Source organism: Monodelphis domestica, chromosome 5 (genome assembly GCF_027887165.1).
Source record: "Monodelphis domestica isolate mMonDom1 chromosome 5, mMonDom1.pri, whole genome shotgun sequence".
Classification (NCBI taxonomy): Eukaryota; Metazoa; Chordata; class Mammalia; order Didelphimorphia; family Didelphidae; genus Monodelphis; species Monodelphis domestica.
Window position 1 is genome coordinate 265,930,564 of NC_077231.1, and position 18,382 is coordinate 265,948,945.

Sequence of the window (18,382 nt, forward strand, 5' to 3'; positions counted from 1 at the left end):
CTTGACATGGACAAATTCCTTCCTTTCTGTGGGTCTTGACTTTCTTTTGATTGAATCAGAAAATCTTTAAGGTCTCTTTTAGTTCTTGAAGTCTATGTATCAATAAATCATGCTAGCCACCTCCAGATAGAGGAGTGAAAGAATGAAGCATGTTTTTTTTTCTTTCTTTTATTTTGGATACAACTAAATTTGTTTTTCATGAATATGTATGTTTAAAGTAAGGGATAATATAGTCATAGATAAGTAAATGTCTAAATTCTAAGCCTCCATCTTCAGAGATATGCATGTGAAATACAGATGAGGAGAAACTGAAATACCTATAGGTCTCTCAAGTTCCAAGAAAAAATTAAAAAAATCAATGAAACACATAAACAATGACACACACATACATGGAGGGCAGGAGAGGAAGAGGGGGAGAGAGTAAGAGAAGATGTGGGTTCAAATCCCAACTCAGACACTAACTATAGAACCTTGGGAAAGTCCCTTAACCCTGTTTGTACCAATTTCTTCATCTGAAAATGAGCTGTAGAAGGAAATGGCAAACTGGTTCAGAATCTTTGCCAAGAAAACTCTAAATAATGTCACAAAGAGTCAGACCTGACTGAAGTGATTGATAATAATGATTGATAGGCAAACATAGATAGAAAGATCTATATATTTAATTATATATACATGTACAACATATATGTGTGTATATGTTTTTGATATGTTTTGTTTTTCTTACCTACTCATTAGGTAGGGGAGGGGATGTGGATTTTTTTCTTTAAAAAAAGGAATAAAAATTCCTCCAATTAATAGAAAATAAACCCTTTGAATCTAAGTCTGAAGTAATGTTATTTTTCCCCCAATCAGAAAGGGAAAATGTATCCAAAGGCATACAGATGCATTTTGAGGTTGATTCTCTGTCTGTGAACATTTACTGAGTCAAACTGCCTTGAAGGGAAGCATTTGCTAAGCTTCTGCTATATAAATCTATCACTGCATCTGTTCACCATCATTCCTAACATTTTTGTTATTAGATTAAATTGCTTTACACCCCTTGCAGGTGTCATAAAGAGACAACTGAAAAGAGGAGGCATCTGTTTCTTGCTAGATCACAAATAGGAAAACCAAGTGTCCATAGCAAAAATCAACAAAATGCTGAATTTTAGTTCCCAGGCATTTCAGGCCATGTTCGCCATTGAGATCTAAGAAGAGGCTGTCCTAAGTAGACATTCTCTCTACTAGCATCTAATCCTCTTATGGACAAGCTTTCAGAATAACAGCTACTTGCCAATACTTTGCAAAAGTCAAGGGAATTCTTTGTTAACCACTAGCTGTCATTTATTTACCACACTATTTTCCTTCCCAAGCAAAAGACTACAAGTCCTCCTCAGTCTTGAGACTTTATGGTAAAAAATCAATTTAAGATACTTTAGAATGCTTTTCCGGAAGAGCTATCAATCAGCATTGGTACAAAATCATAGGTTTTTAGGGAAAATTCTAAGCTTCCATCTTTGCAACTCTACAACAGAAATACATATGAAGAGAAATTGGAACACCTTTAAGTCTCCCAAGTCCCCAGAAAAAATAAATAATCAAAAACAAAATAATAAAAGCATTTCACTTTTTTCTAGATTATGTGCTGTATTATTAATCAAATTAACTTAAGAAAAAAGAATACGGACTTAAACCCACCCACACATAAATACAAACACACATGTATACATACAGCATACATTTAAGGCATATATTCTGTGGGAAGGGGAGGAATAAAATAATAAACATGTATATACCATCAACTATGTGCCAACCACTGTGCTGACCACTTTACATATTTTATTTGAGTCCCACAACAACACTGCCAAGCAGATGCCCTTATTATCTCTAGTAGTTGTGGGAATGAGGAAAGGACTTCTGTGGAAGATGACAAATGAATGAAGTTTTTTAAGGACACTAGACAGACTAAGAAGCAAAAGTGATGAGAGATATCTTCCAGAACTGTGCAAAGACAAGGAATATACAATATGAAGTACACTAAGAAGGCTCCTTTTTTTTTGCTGAAGTGAATATGAAAGCTAGAAAGTAGATCGTGGACAAGTTGGGGGAAGGTTTTAAGTGCAATATATAAAAATTTTTATTTGATCATAAAGGCCATCTTTTGGGTAAAGCAATATCTGAATGAGCTTTCTAAAAATGATGATGATCAAATGAGATGTAAAATTATCTATAAATGTCAACTCTTAAAATTATCCATTTCATTAGAATGACATAATACTTTTAACAAATGAGGCTCATTTAGGGAGCATGTCTTCATTTACCATATTTTCTAAATACCTAAAGTACAAAATGCAGGCTAGTCTATAGGAGAAAATAAAATCAACTAAGGATAGATGTCTCTCAAAACTATAAAGGTCATTCATTGTGAAAGCAGTACACAGTTGAGTGACCTAACAAATTTGGAGCATCTATAACCTAGCACAACAAAAATATCACAGAAGATTAATAAAAATGACTACATGGAATAATATCTAAAGATATTCAACATGTGAATTTAATTTGGATGGAATCAAAATGATGGAATATTACCAATATCATTAAAATAGCTAATTTAATTTTTTTTTCCTTTTCATGAGACAAATGATTCAGTTCCAAACTCACAGGAAAATAATTTTAGAGTTATCAAATGTTTTTAAATGCAACTGAAGAATCTTTGTATTAGGTATATTTTTATTTTTAATTTATAAAATAATTAATAAATTTGTTAGTTATGCTAAAACTTTGAAGTATCTCTCTCCTTCCTTTCCCTCCTTATACCAGAGAAGGCATCATTTGCTGAAAAAGATACAAGTATGTATAAAACTATGTCTTGCTTATTTCTACTTATCAGTTATTTCTCTGAATGTGGACATAGACAAGTCATTCTGTAAACCACATTTCTATTACTTTATATGATATTTTCTTATTCTCATTTGAATCAGCATAATTTTATGTAAGTCTTCCCATTTTTTTAGTTATCCTGCTCATCATTTCTTATGCCATAGAAATATTCCATCAAAATAATATGCCACATGACCTGTTCAGCCATTCTCCAGTTGATGAACATCCTCTCAATTTCCAGTTATTTGCCACCACAAAGAGAACTAATATAAATACTTTAGAACATATGAGTTATTTTCCTTTTTCCTTGATCATTTTAGGAAACAAACCTAATAATGTTATTGCTGTGTCAAACGGTATACAAATCATAATTCTTAGCATAATTCCAGATTGCTCCCCAAAATGTTGGGATCAGTTCATTCACAGGTCTACCAACAGTGTATTAAGTGTCCTCCTTTTCCACATACCCTCCAACATTTGTCACTTTTTATGAGAAATTGCTCTGGGCATTAAGAGGTCACCACATTTAGAGAGATTATACATTTAGAGATAAAAATGTCATCAATGACCATTTAGTCAAGACCTTTTATTTTATAGATAAGGAACCAAGGTACAGAGAGTTAAGATTAGAGTTATAATGATTTCTCACTGGTCATACAGGTAGGAAGTGGCAGTGCCAAAATGCAAACTCTACTTCTTTTATAACACATCCACTTCTATTTCCACTGTATTACATTATCTCTCTTAAGAGCTGACTTTATGAAAGACTTAATGTCAGTTTCTATTTTGCTCTTTCATATTGAATTTCAAGCCCACATATGAGGAGGGTCAATTTATAGTAATGATGTCTATTAGTTGAAATGTTTTCAAGAAATATGAAGCCACTATGGAAAGTAGCAACTATGAATACCGGTGAAACATTGAATAAATTGGGTATCTCACGAAGTAAATTATTGTATATCCATAGGAGAGTTTTGTTATAAATGGAATCAACTCATATGAAATAATTCCATTGTTTTTGTTCTATGTTTGGAGCAGCTGGATTTGAGAGGATCATAGCCAATATTTTGACTTATGATTTTTGACCTTTTTCCACAAAGAATAACAGTAAACCACTCAATATGCTATTTCATTTGAAAATATTGATGAGGGAAGATGATTTTTATATTAAAGATACTTTCTTCTCCAAAATACATGTAATAAAATTTTAAAATTTGTTTTCTCAAATTATAAGATGCAAATCATCTCCCTTCTTACTTCTAAGAGATGATAAGCAACTTGATCTTTTATATATGTGTTAACATGCAAAACCTACTGCAATGTTGTTCATTGCTATAAGAGAATATTCATTAGAAAAACAAAACCCCAACATAAAAACATAAATAAAATGATATGGAAAGTAGAATGCTTTGATCTGCATTCTAACTCCAAGAATTCTTTCTCTGGAGGTGGATAGCATTTTTTGTCACAAGTTCTTCAGAATTGTTCCAGATCATTGTATTGTTGAGAGTAGCTAAGACTTTCACAGTTGATTATCATACAATATTGCTGTCACTGTGTACAATGTTCTCCTACATCTGCTTCTTTCACTCTACTTCAGTTCAAGTAGGTCTTTCCAGCTCTTTCTGAAATCATCCTGTGCATCATTTCCTGCATCATAGTAGTATTTCACATTTTGTTCAGTCATTCCTGAACTGGGCATCTCTTACATTTCCAAATCTTTATCATCAAAAAGAGATCTTTTATAAATATCTTAAGGAGGTCATAGGAAAGATGATTTTACTTAGATATCAAAGCTACAAAAATAATGCTCCAACTTTTAAAGACTCAAGCAATTTTCTTAACAGAAGATTTCAATCTGAGAATGAATTGGGCATTGAGTTTAGTCAGTAAACCCTAGTAAAGCAGTTACACATCCTGGAATTCACATCACTTCCAGGAATTAACTACCTCAGCATATTATGGGCTTGAATGTAATGGAGTTACTATAAATATTGTTTAAGGGTGATCTACTTGATGGAAATGGCCATGACAGAAATTGTCTCATTTCATCCAGCTTTCTGAAAAGTCTCTTTTCTTTCTTTCTTTCTATGAACTTATGCAGCTGGAACATAACTAGAGTGCCAGCTGAAAAAGGTCTTCTAGAATTCAACATTTTGGTCACTCTTTTAAATAAAGAAAAACTGACAGGAGATTGCCAACAAAAGCACTTAGGTATGGAAAAGCTGATGAGGGCATACAGAATTGTCTTTCTTCTAATATGAAAGAAAAATGAAGACTAGAGAATAAAAATTCAGAATAAAAAGAAATCTTGACTAGTTAAGAGTGAATATTTAAATGAAAGATGGCATCAATGGAGTAGTTAGGAGGATGAAATAATATAATGATAAAGAATTTAGCAGAATACATGGCACAATGTAAGCACTATATAAGTGTTAGTTTTAACAATGAGAATTATTATTATCCTTTAACTTAACTTAAGATGAATCATATTAAGTAACTCAAAAGTATCTTCAATAATTTTTCTTTTATAGATTTTCCAGTCAACAAATATAGGCTATGTTCTTGTCATGGGTAATCTTATTTCAAGGCATTTCTTGATCTTCTATCAGTAGAAATAATTTTCATCATATTGAAATCCTTGAAGGAACAACAAAAAAAGAACCTACTGAACAGAATAAAATTAATTAATGAAGTCAATATTGATGCAAATTAAGAGCTATACAATGACTAGCTATATGTCTATGTATACCTTAAGTAATCTTATAGAATTTTCCCAAAATAATGAAAAAATTATGTATATACATATTGTAATGGAATATTCATTAGTTAATTAAGAATTGATTAGGAAATTGGGTTAATTAGTAAGGGCTCTTATAAGAAAATCGTCAGCTAGGGGGAAAGAGGACTTGAAGATTTTAACTTAAGAAACTAACTGGAATGCTCATGGAGTTCCTTAAGGAATATTCCCAGAGATGTTTTGTTGGGAATTTTGAAGATTAACTGCCACTCTTGGGTTATCCACTCAAGAGTAGGAAGGTGAAGGATTTCCTAGAAGTTTGAGGGAAATATGGAGGCAGTTGGTTTGGGGAAAAAAAAAACAACAACTTCATGTGAGTAGAGAAGTTGGAGAATGAATAACTGCCAGGAAAGGAAACTTTGGTTTGCATTTCCCTGATCTGATCAGTGGGGAACAGAGAGATCAACATCTCAGTGTGACCTGTACTGAAGATTCCTTGTCAGTAATTTGAGTTTGGAGGCTAAAGTGAAGACACTGAAAAGCTGATTTAAACTGAAGATAAATTATGAGAATACTTAAATTAGAATTGATTTCTTTACATAGAATATTTATATTTAGTTAGAATGAAGAGTATAAAAACACTTCTGGTTTCTAGACAGAAGTGACTTCATGTGAAATTTTAAGTTGGGTCTGGGATTAGTTAGAATTTTTAGTATGAGGATAAAACACATGAAATACTTTCTTTTTTTCTTTGTGTTTCTCTAAACTCTTATAGTTACAAAAATTTAGTTTTTATATTTATCTAGTCTCTAGTAGAATTTTCCAACCATCAAACGCAGTCAGCTTCAAACTGTCAATACAGAGATCACCTCCACCCAAGAGCTTGATCTATAACCACTACAACTAGTGGCAATTTACAATATCCCAAATCAATATCTAGGGTAATATATTCCCATAATTAATAATATACAAATGTATACATCATATGTATGTAATGATTATATATTATGTATACACATATGGAATATGTAACATATCCTCATTTTCATTGTTTATAGACTTTTCATGAATGTATATATGTATATATCTATGTGTACATGCATCCTTATATTTTATCACTTATTTATTTATCATGTGTATATACATATACATATATATGTCTATAGGAATGGAGAGAGAGGAGAACCTTGATTAGTTTGGGAAATTTCTATGAACACAATGGGTTGAACTCTTTCCTTCTCTCTGTTTTGTGTTCCTTTTGTGTTTCATAAAAATCAAATGATATATGGAAAATAGATGAAAAGATCAAGTTAAGAAACCTGTTAATTCCAATGATTCAGATCAGCAATGAGAAAATGAGAAATTATTTTTCTACCTAAGAAAAATGTACATATATATTCATGAAATCATTATTTTTCAATTCTGAATATTATTTTAAATATTAAATTAGTAATTTTAAAGATCATATTAAATACATGTCCTTTTTTGAAGGGCAAAGGCACAGATCTGTGACTTCAATGGTCACAGACAATTATAAAATGAGAAAATTTCCTCTATCAATTTCAATTTATACCTTATCAGTAAATTTGCCTAGGGCAAAAGACTAGCATAGACCAGTCTGAATTTAAACCTACATCTTACTCCTTACTCCAGGGAGAATGGCTTTCTGTTCACTATTTTTCATTGGCTCTTATTAATTATTAATCTTGAAGTACTATATATCTCTAGGACCAAATTGTATTTATTTAATTTTTAATTTTCTAGCCATAGGTAAGCATGTTGTATTGTTGTATCTTTCATTTTTTGAAGAGGTTGGGGAAATTAATAAAAAAACTAATTAAAAGGTAAACCTCTTCAAACCACTTTTCACCAGTAAAAATGTTAATTTTAAATAAACAGTGTAATAGATTATGCCAAAGTTCCATTGTGGCCCTCAAGCTACATCAGACCAACAAACTAATCATGCCTACCTGTAACCTCATTAGAACCTAGTATATAAAAAATTGTGGAATTTGCTTTCTCTAAAATGTTTGTTAGAGCACTAAATGTTCCTCCAGGATTAAAATGAAAATAAAAATGGTGTCATTAACACTGAAAATAATAGAGGAATGGGAAAAGACTCTAGAAATAACCATACCTGGGAATATCTGGGTTACTAAGAAGGTAACTCTGTCTCCCATTTCAAACTTAGAAAACACATTAGAAAACTAAATCTAAAGCGCACAGTATGGAATAAATTGAAATGGATATATGTGTGTATATTAATGCACACACACATATATGTGTATGTATATAAATGTACATATATACATATATATATATACACTTTTTAGTTAGCAGTTGGCATTTTCCAAGTGAATATATGATGAAGAGAAAGCCATTCCACATGATTCCAAGTAATCCTCCCAATATCCTCTAAAAAATCTCTATATTTAATAACTATTATAAAGGCCTAGCCTTATGGTTCTATTTATTTCATGAATCTAAAAAATGTGGATAATATTTTGTGTTGTCAGATACAACAAAACAAATTTTCAAATTCTGCCATAGGCTACTGCCAAAAAACAAATTCTGGTCAACCCTATTATATGCTCCATGAGTAACCTCAGAATGTTAAAAATTGGAAGTCTTCCAGATATTTGGACTCCAATCTAGAAAAATGGTCAAAATTATCAAAGGAAGAAATCCAAATTACATATATATATATATATATATATATATATATCTTGTAATAAAAACATGACTGATCATATTAATTATTTTATCATGATCTCAAAATCATACCCAAAACATAAATCAGTAGATACTTTTTAAAAGAGACAGTATACATTTCAAAAACTTTAAACTGTATTCTTTTTTCCCATTTTCTGCTTCCAAATTTTGACATAATCACCACCAAACCACTCATGGGGAACAGTCAAGATCTTAAAAAAATATGGACATATTTGACTAATAAAAGAGTTTTTGACAATGAAAGCATTGAAAACATACTCCTCAAAGAAAGAAAATCTCCATTTAGGGGAGCAAAAATAGTGTTATCTATCAGAAAAAATGAATGAATTGAATTTATGACCAAATAAGACATAGAAAGCATTACAAGATGTAAAACAGATTATGAAATTAACTTACAAACAGGTTTTGCCCTCCAAAAAACAATGCAACCAAGATTGGAAGAGAAAAAATAATAAGCAGAGATGGGGGGTATAGCAAGTGTCTCTGACTAACACCTCATTTTCAAATATACAGATAAGTAAGTCAAATTAAGAATACTCGTCACTCCTCAATTGATAAATGGTCAAATTGTACGTAAAGGTAGTTCTCCATTGAAGAAATTAATACTGTTTTCTGATGTTTTTCTTTTCTTTGTATTCTTCAACTCTAGTCCAGTATTCAACATTAATGTATCAATAAAGTTTGCTTTTTAAAAATGTATTTATGTATATGTTTAAATGCATATTTTTGAATATATGTGTATATATTTAAATATATTAAAACATATATGTGTCTATCGTTATATTTTTTTATTCTCCTAAAAGCAATGCTTAGCCTGGCCAGAAAGTTTAATTCTTTTCTTCCTTTGACCCAGGTAGCATTTTTATTTTTAAATTGACTTTAGCCCTGAAATCTTTTGGCTTCACTTTAGTCCCTGGAGGAATTCTTGCTAAAGGTTTTGTTTTATTTTTTTTGTCTTATAGGTGAGAATTGTAGAAGTTTCATTTTTATCCCCTTAGGGAGAATTCTTAAAACAAAAGTTTTTCTTACAGCTGGAGGCTTTACTTTCATGCCTTAGAGGACTTGCATCATGTTTGCCACTTACCTCAAAGATGAGTTGTTTGTTAACCATATAGTTTGATGATGAAATAGAAATAAATTCTAGTTTGCTTCTTTCTACCACATTTGTCAGTGAATATCCAGATATTAATTAATAAAAGATGTAGTGATTCTGATAAACAGAATGAAGATTAAGAAAATTATACTGAAATGTCTTCTTCATATAAGATTCCAAGATGGTCAATCAAGTATCACAAAGGTGGAGAATGTTAATAAAATTGATGTCAAGAGAAGATGCAAGAGACAACAATGACATGGCTCCAGAATAAAGGAAGAGATATGCCTAGGGACATTCTTTTCAAATAATTTTCTAAAGTATCTGTTTTCTCCATTAATTTTATGTATTTTAGATATATATGCACGAACAGAAAATAGACCCTCCTGTACTATTATTACTGAAAGATTTCCCACAGACATGTTCATAATGTTATTTTTTATACTACATTCTATTTAATTGTAACATAGAGTCTTAGATTCTTATCTTAGATTCTGGAAGTATAAGAAGCTACTTAGTTTGCCTCTAGGGACAAGAAATATTTTTACAAAATAACCAAGAAGTTATTATCAGAAATTTTTATTGAAATATGCCAATAAGGTAGAACCCACAATATCAAAAAGTGACTATTTTTTCCCTTTGTAAACCACTCATAGTCAGTAACAATTGTTTTAACATCAAACCAATTTTTTTTTTTTGCAATTTTCTCCCATTGGGCCTAATTTGGCTCTATGGGGTAAAAAAAATACAGAGGTAATTCTTTTCATATGAGAAAAATAGTTACCAAGTTAATTTAAATCTTCTCTGTCCTAAGCACCCATAGGTACTTGAACTAATCCTGTTATGTAAGTAGTTTAAAGCCCTTTCCAGTCTATTTGCCCTTCTTTGGATGGTCTTGATAAAACATGGCAAACCACAAACAAAAAATAACATGCCAGATTTTGCAGGACAAGTGCTAAATTCCACAGGACTATGACCTTTCTATTTCTAAAAATCATGACTCTCCCTAATCTAACCTCAGATTACGTTTGCTTCTCTAATCACTGTATCACATAAATAACTTGTTTTGAACTTAAAAGCCCATCAGAATAACAGATCTTTTTTTTTTAAGCAAAATAGCTGGGGTATTCCCTCATATCTATAATAGCTTATATGCATTTTACTTATCTTTTCCCCTTCATCTTTTTTTAAGGAGATAATTTTCTGAGATTTAGATTCTCCTAGCAGAACAATGCTTTGATCATCCCTTTGTGCTAATAAATATTTATTGAATGAATCAATCCTTAGTTGGTAAACATTAATTGAATATAATCAAGCTGTGAAAAATTTGAAGATTTGTAATGATCATTGATGCCATCTGAAAGGCAAGAAATGATTAAGGCATTTAACTTCTGCCTTTATCTGAGCATCAACAAACATTTCTGAGTGAAATAACCACCTAAGGAACATGGCAAGTGTGGGTGGATAGGTGGGAATCTAATCCATTCTAGTCTCATACATATTACTTTCTTTGAATTATCTGAACATTTTCCTGAGTTTTCTTAATATTTTCTTCTCACATGAAGAGAAAATTTACTTCCCCCACATTGATTATTATAATTGAGAAGTGAGCCATGATGAAATATTCTCCCAAGTATTTACACAATGCTGCAACATCTCTAATTCAAATTTTACAGTTAGATTATATTAGAAGATTTAAGATAGTGCATTTTAGAGAGACTGTATCAGTTGCTATTTGGCACAGTGGGCAGAGCAACAAGCCTGGAATCAAAAAGATACAACTTCATGAAAAATCTGGCCTGAGACACTTACTAGTTGTGTGACCTAGGACAAGTCACTTAATATTATTTCCCCCAGTTTTCTTGTCTGTAAAATTAGCTGGAAAAGGGAATGGCAAACCACTGTGGTATTTTGAATCTAAGAAACCCCAAATGAAGTCAAGAATATTTGGACAGAACTGAAAAATGACATGAGCCTAATACAATAACCTTTTTGGGGCAGATCGTATAAAGAAATAAAATAAATAAGAATTATTAAGTTTGGTCCTTATTTTATGTGTATAAAACTTATAATAAATGTAATTCTTAATGTAAAATCAATATCCAATTTAACAAGCCTCCATCATAATGTTATAAATAGAAATATATTTGTGGGAGTCTCAGAAGAATCATTGGTTGATTTTAGTAATATATGAAAAATTACTTTTCAAAAAGAGGATTTATTTTTAACAAAAAAGACAAATGAATAGTTTCATATTCTACTATCAGTCGACCAGAAAATGAGATGGTGAATATTTACAACTCATTTTGCACATAATTTATATTGAATGAAGATTGTGAATACTAGAATACTTAATAAGCAAACATTCATTTTGGAAGTCTATAAATAACTGACCTGACATTTATCTTTTATTTCATACTTTTAACTAGAGATTTGGACATACTGTTAAAAAAAGAAAAGTACTCCTTTAGGAAAATGTTATATCTGCATTTCAAATAACTGCCATTAAATGACTAGATGATTTTATAATTTTAAGTGTCACCTGTCATGTAAAGATCAGAAGCAGGACAAATAATTCATTGCACTTTTGTGATTTACAAATAACTTTAAAATTATTGTATTAAAATGGACAAATTAAGGTAGCTATCTGAAACAACTAGATTAAGTTAATTAAGTTAATTAATTAAGAGGCATAAAAATTTCATTGTTGTTAAGAGATGATATAAGGTGGCTGGGATAGAAATTTTCCAAAATATTTATCATACAACTCATAATCATGAAACTAAATCCACTTTCCATTTCACCTGTGTGTTACTCAAGAAGAATATCTCAACAAAGTATAGGAGCTTCCTCCTCCTGAAAGACTCCTTCACCTCTTATTTGCTAGTTTCTATGGAAACCTCCATTTCTAAAGAATGCACAGATGAGCATTATTTACTAATTCCTTCCTCACTAGGCTCCCCCAATAGAAGGTAAGTTCTCTGAGGGCAGAAGCACCTTATATTTTTTTTGCCATATTTAAATTCCTAGTCCACTTAGCCTAGTATTTGGCCCTGAGGAAACACTTAATAAAGTTACTTACTCTACTTAAAAGGCCAATAGAAAGGACAGACAATTCACATTGAGAGTAAAGTCAGAAGCTATCCAATGGTCATATGCCAAGTGGGCTGCCCCTGTACCATTCTGCTCTCCATGGTTTCTCCAAAGAAGACTCGCCTACTTGGGACATGAAGTAAAATAGAATGAGTAATGCATTTTATATAGAATCTTTGTAACCTTGGATAAACCACCTAACTTCTTTGTAAAAGGAAGGGTCTGATACCAGGCAATTCCTGGGAGATCCTTTCTAGTTCTAAATTTATGCAATCTGTTTCTTCATAGGTGAAAATAAATTCAAGAAGTAGAATGGCTTTCAAGATTCATTTATGACAAACTTCCCACCCAGTTAGCTCAGGAAAAAAATATATTCATTGTGAGGGCAATGTTAATTTGATATAAATACAAGAAGGCAGAATAAGAAGGGAGGATATAGACTCAAATAACTCATTTGGTTCTAAGTTGCTATAATAAAATAATAGTAGTAATAATAATAATAATTGCTTTACAAAACTTAGCATAGGACCTTAATCATGGTAGATATTGTTTAAATGATTATTTCTCTTCTTTCTCTTTAAGAAGAAGTAGAAAAATCACAACACAGAAATAGTTGTTCAAACACTGTGAGGCTGATGAATCTCTGGAGACAGAGGGATGCGTGGTGGAGAGGACAATATTATTCAGATATAATTTCAGTCATTTTACATATTAAACCAAAAAATTGGAAACTAATGAGATGACTGACAGTTGTGCAATGGCTGAACAAGTTATGGTATATAACTGTAATGGAATACTATTTGCCATAAGAAAGATGAATGTGATTATGGGGGGGAGGAGGAATGACATGTGTGAATTGATGCACAGTGAAGTGCACAGATCCAGAACATTAAAAGTACTAACATCAATATTGTATCATGATTGTGAATGACTTAACTATTATCAGCAATGCAAAGATCCAATTCAACTTTAAGTGATTCATAATAAAAAAAAATTCGGTCTCCTGTCTTAAAAAGAACTGATGGAGTTTGAATGAAAGATTCAAGCAAACCACTTTTCACTTTTTTCCTTCCTAAGTTATTTTCTCATATGTATGATATACAAATTCTTTTACAACATAACAAATATGGAAAGTATATAATAAAAATTATGGTTTGGAAGAATAAAATAAATGTTTTAGGCAAATCTTATTAATTCTAGACTCAAAGAATGTAAGTTGTATTTATCTTTAGGGGAGTTGTGTCATATTAGTTTCATTTTATATATGTAAACATATGTACATATGTATATATATATAGAGAGAAATAAATCTATACACATGAAATTATATGTGTTTATATATGAATTCTTGTGATACTATATAGTATGAATATTTTTCCTTCATTATGGCCTTGAGAAATTACAACTAAACACTCAGAGCTTCAGAATCACAAAATCCTAGAATATGAGAGTTGGAACAGACTTTGTCAGCCAACTGTGTCAATCCAGAACAATTTCAAATTAGAAAGAAAGCTCTACCAATGTATATCTGATTAAGTGATGACTCTTAGGATTATATCCTATGATTTCTAAGACAGGAAACCTACCACCTTTCAAAGTAGCCTATTGCACTTTTAGGCAGCTCTAAGTCTTGTAGTTTTTTTTTTATTTTAAATATAAATTTCTCTCTTTACAACTTATATTTCTGGCTCCAAAGTCCTACAAATATTCTAATTAAGATGTAGCAAAAATTAACATGAGTCTATGTCAAATATCAAACACCTGTGAAAATACAAAAGGAAGAATGACTCAAAACAATTATTTTCAGGACATATTTTATATATAGCATGTATTTCTATGACAAAAAGTTTTTGTACCCTACTACTTATGCACTGACTTCAATTTTCTACCATACAGTTTTTCCCCTTATTTTTATCTTCTTTTATTTCCTCTCTATTTTTCTCTCTCTGGCCCACCAATAACATCCATGGGCATTGTGCTTAGTTCTCTTAGTGGCAATAAGAAATAAAATGGATATTGTCCTCTTAAACATTCTATAGGAATCATTAATTGTTTTGACAATTATTGGCATGGTGCTTCCAAGCTTTATACTAGTCTCCAAGTTTGTGAAAACATATAATTAGGAAAGTGTAATCCAATTATCATGTTTATTTTCAAATAAATATCACAATTGAATTAATGTCCACCATACATGGGTTCAAAGAGGAAGGGAGGGAGTTTTGAAAGTTGAAAAACTTTATACAGGGAGTGAATACAAACTTTATAATCTCAGAAACTTTCTCAGAATATTTTACTTAATGGTTTTATTCCAATTTCCATCAGGGAGGATTCAGTCAAGAAGTGAATTAAAATTTTGAAGAAAATGATGGAAAATTTGAGATGAAAATTATTATTGTTGTCATTTTTTCTACTACAAAGCTTTTTCTATAGCATAATCCTCTTCTGGATTAATTTAAATCATTGTCTTTATAACAGAAAAACACAAGACTTTTTCCCAATAAATATCACACTTTCTCTTTCTAAAATTATTTTAGTAAAATTTTGGAGAATATTACTTACCCCCAGTTGCTACTGTGATTTCACGTAGAAAATGTCCATAAAATGGAAAATCGAAGGACAGATTCACTCTCTGCAAGGAATAACACCAGAAAAGTAAAATCAATAATTTTCAGTATAGCAAATGTAAAATGAAAAGCTTTCTACTTTTAAAAAAAATGTGCTATACTCCAAGAGTTGAGAAAAAAGACTTCTTTCTTCCTTGAAGAGCTAAGAGCTACAGTTCAGGATATTGTAAATAATGCAGGACATGAATGATGTGATGGTTAGTTCTTCAGAGGTTTATTTTTTTATTTTTCATTCTTTGTTGGGAGATGATCAGAGGACAGAGTAGAAGAGAGGAATATATTCAGAAATGATGGTAAAATAAAAAAATTAAAAGAATATATTTTAAATTGTGCAGGGTTTTATTTCTCTAAATGACACCTCCCTTGGTATTTGAAAAAGAGAACAGTGTTGGCAGAAAAAAAAAATTGGTCTCAGAAGTTGCTAATTATTTTTTCAGATGTATAAAACAATCATTACATTTCACTTTCTTTTATTACCAATATCTTCATAGGTATTTTGGACTTGTGGTTATCTATGTATAGTCAATTCCATCATTGTCATCACTGAGTTACTTGATATGGTATAAAGAGAATGAATAAGTTGAATGTCTGAGATGATTTGTTTGAATCATTTGATTTGTTTTTTTCCCTTTGTTTTGTTTTCACAGCCATGACCATCAACACAGCTGAATTGGATTGCACAGATATTTACTGAAAGGAACATTAAGGCTTATAGTGTCCTATTTTCTTTCTCTGTGCCTTGTCAAGAGAAGCAAGTGTTTTGTCAGTAAATCTTACCTGATAAGGCAAGTAGAAACAGATCAGTCATAGACCTGTTTGTGAATAGTGTCGATCAATTTTTCTAACAATTTGGTTATCCTGTCTCTATCATTTTCATACAAACATCTTCCCAGTGTTAGAGAGTGGCTATAATAGAACACTATTATTTCCAAAAACTGAGAAATACTAAAAGTCATTAGAGAAGCATATGGTGGGCATGAGGAAACCATAAACAATAATAGAAATAACAATAAAGGTAAAATTATGATAAGGATATTAATATATATGTGAAAAAAAGATAAATCAGTCACAAGGTGAAGATGAAGGATGAGTGACTCTTAATGTCATATGAAAATACATCTAGTCTTTTTACATTCCTTTTCCTCACTCTTGATCAGGAAGAATTTGAGGAAGCATTTAGACAACAGTCCCAAAGACCAGAAGAGTAGCAGTTTGAGTGATTGGAGAAGTTACCCATCTTTCTCATATATCCAGTAAAGTGGATGGCACCTCTTGTAACACTCTGAGAAAAGAGTTTTAATTATGTCTATTTTAAAGAAAGTTCTATGCAAAATTATATAATTCATAAAATTCAATTCACTAAACTTATATTGAAATACCTAAATTTGCAAGGCATTATTCTTATATGCTAAGTGTATGTGGAAATTAAAAGGCTGATTGAGAATGAAATTCTATCCTCTTCTCTCTCTTGAAATAATTATTAAAAGAACTATCTTTTTCCCCCAAAGGGAAGACTGAACACTTCAGATATCTATATTTATATTAACTGGTTTATAAAATCTAGATAAATTAATTGAATTTTAGAAGAAGTGGCCTAGTCAAAATCCAGGGGATTTTCTGTTATTAATGGAGAAAGTGAGTTATAAAATGGGTCTAATTTAAGAACCATATAATTTTTAAAGGGAGGGCTTCATAAGATGTATATGTCTATTCAGCCACATGACAATTTAAGCTTTTCTCTCTCTCTCTCTCTCTCTCTCTCTGAAATCCCACACATCATCATCATCATAATCATAAAAAGATAAGTTTTTAGTTTGGAGTTTGACTTTTTTTACAACTCAACCAATGATTGATTTGTATAGTCATTCAAGTTTTTGATTTCTTCTTTAGGATGAAATTGATCATTCCCTAATTACAGCTACTTTCACTTAGGTTTTCTTTCCTGTTTAATGAAAGCTCCACTTTGCATGAAGGTTTATTATCCTTTTTTGAGTTTTCTAATAAAACAAAAAAAATTCCACTATATTCACTAAAAATAAAAGATGTAAATTGTAATATAAATTAGTTGTAGATCTGAGTTACCAAGGTGAAATAGAAAGAATGCTAGCTCAGAATCATAAAGACCTGAATTCAAAGGCCACAATATCTGTAAAGTAAGGATAAGAACTGTACTTGCATGATAAATTTGTTGTGGGAATCAAATGATATAATTTCAGGAAGTGTGTTGCAAACTTTAAAACATTTAAATGCTAAATCTTATCATTAGGCCAAAACTGTATATAGAAGAGAATTAGTTGAATAATTTTAAACCATTAAATATGGTATGTATAAAGATATTAGATACTGCGTTCTTAAAAGCTTATGCAAAAAGATTTCATATTCTAACATATTTACTAAGTTGGAGGAGACAAATGCTAGTTCATCAAGTAGATTCTCTTCTCCAAAGAGTTGACCAGGATATCATAAAGCTTCCTTTCTTTCCATCAAGGCAATGTAGAAAATTGACAATTTATAAAATCTTTTATTGGTGCCTAACTTTTGTTTCTGTGGATGATGATGCACTGGCAGAAAAAGAGTAGAATATACTAAGAATTATATTAATCTTAGTCAAACTACTTAAATATCAGTTTATTTGTTTTATATTTTTCTAAATCAACCTTTGTCCAAAGACCAATAATTAAATTGCAATTAAATGGATTAAGTAATTGGATTTTCAATAGAATCTTGAATTTGTTTGCTAAGAAGTAAGACAAAAGAAAAATGGGGAACCGTATTTTAAAAGAAATTTCAAGAGATAAAGAGCCCACATCTCACAATAGTAGCTACATATTATTAAAATAATAAGAGAAATATTACCCAGCCTGTTGGAGAAATACTTCTCTAGGGAAATTTTGGAGATCCACATACAATTAATCCAAGAGGAAAGCTTGGAGTGGAGAGTGATTAATTCTGTTCCTTTGGAAGAAACTATAAAGAAGCTCCATGAATGCTTATTTCTTCCTGATATACAAATGCAATAAGTACAATTTCATATCTAACAAGTGTTTTCATGTAAGATTACAAGGGTATCTTTATTAGAATCATACAAATATAAGAAATGGAAAAATCCTTGTAGACTATCTAATGTTATATTTAAAATAGTGGTGAGCCATAAACTGTAAGAGTTAAAATGTTTGAGGTTGTAAACTGTAGTGAGTAAAAATAGTGGAAGATATAAATTATTGTAGATATAAGAGTGGG

At 30.8% G+C, this 18,382-nt stretch overlaps 1 protein-coding gene across 2 annotated transcripts in view; it reads right to left on the minus strand.

Annotated features, from left to right (window-relative positions):
- The window catches only part of PLXDC2 (plexin domain containing 2), a 596,178-nt gene that overhangs the window by 241,750 nt on the left and 336,046 nt on the right, over positions 1-18,382 (minus strand). For both annotated transcript variants that reach the window (XM_007504898.3, XM_056800138.1), the window contains one exon: positions 15,078-15,147. In XM_007504898.3, coding sequence (XP_007504960.2) covers positions 15,078-15,147 — 70 coding nt within the window. The remainder of the gene's footprint in view (positions 1-15,077; positions 15,148-18,382) is intronic.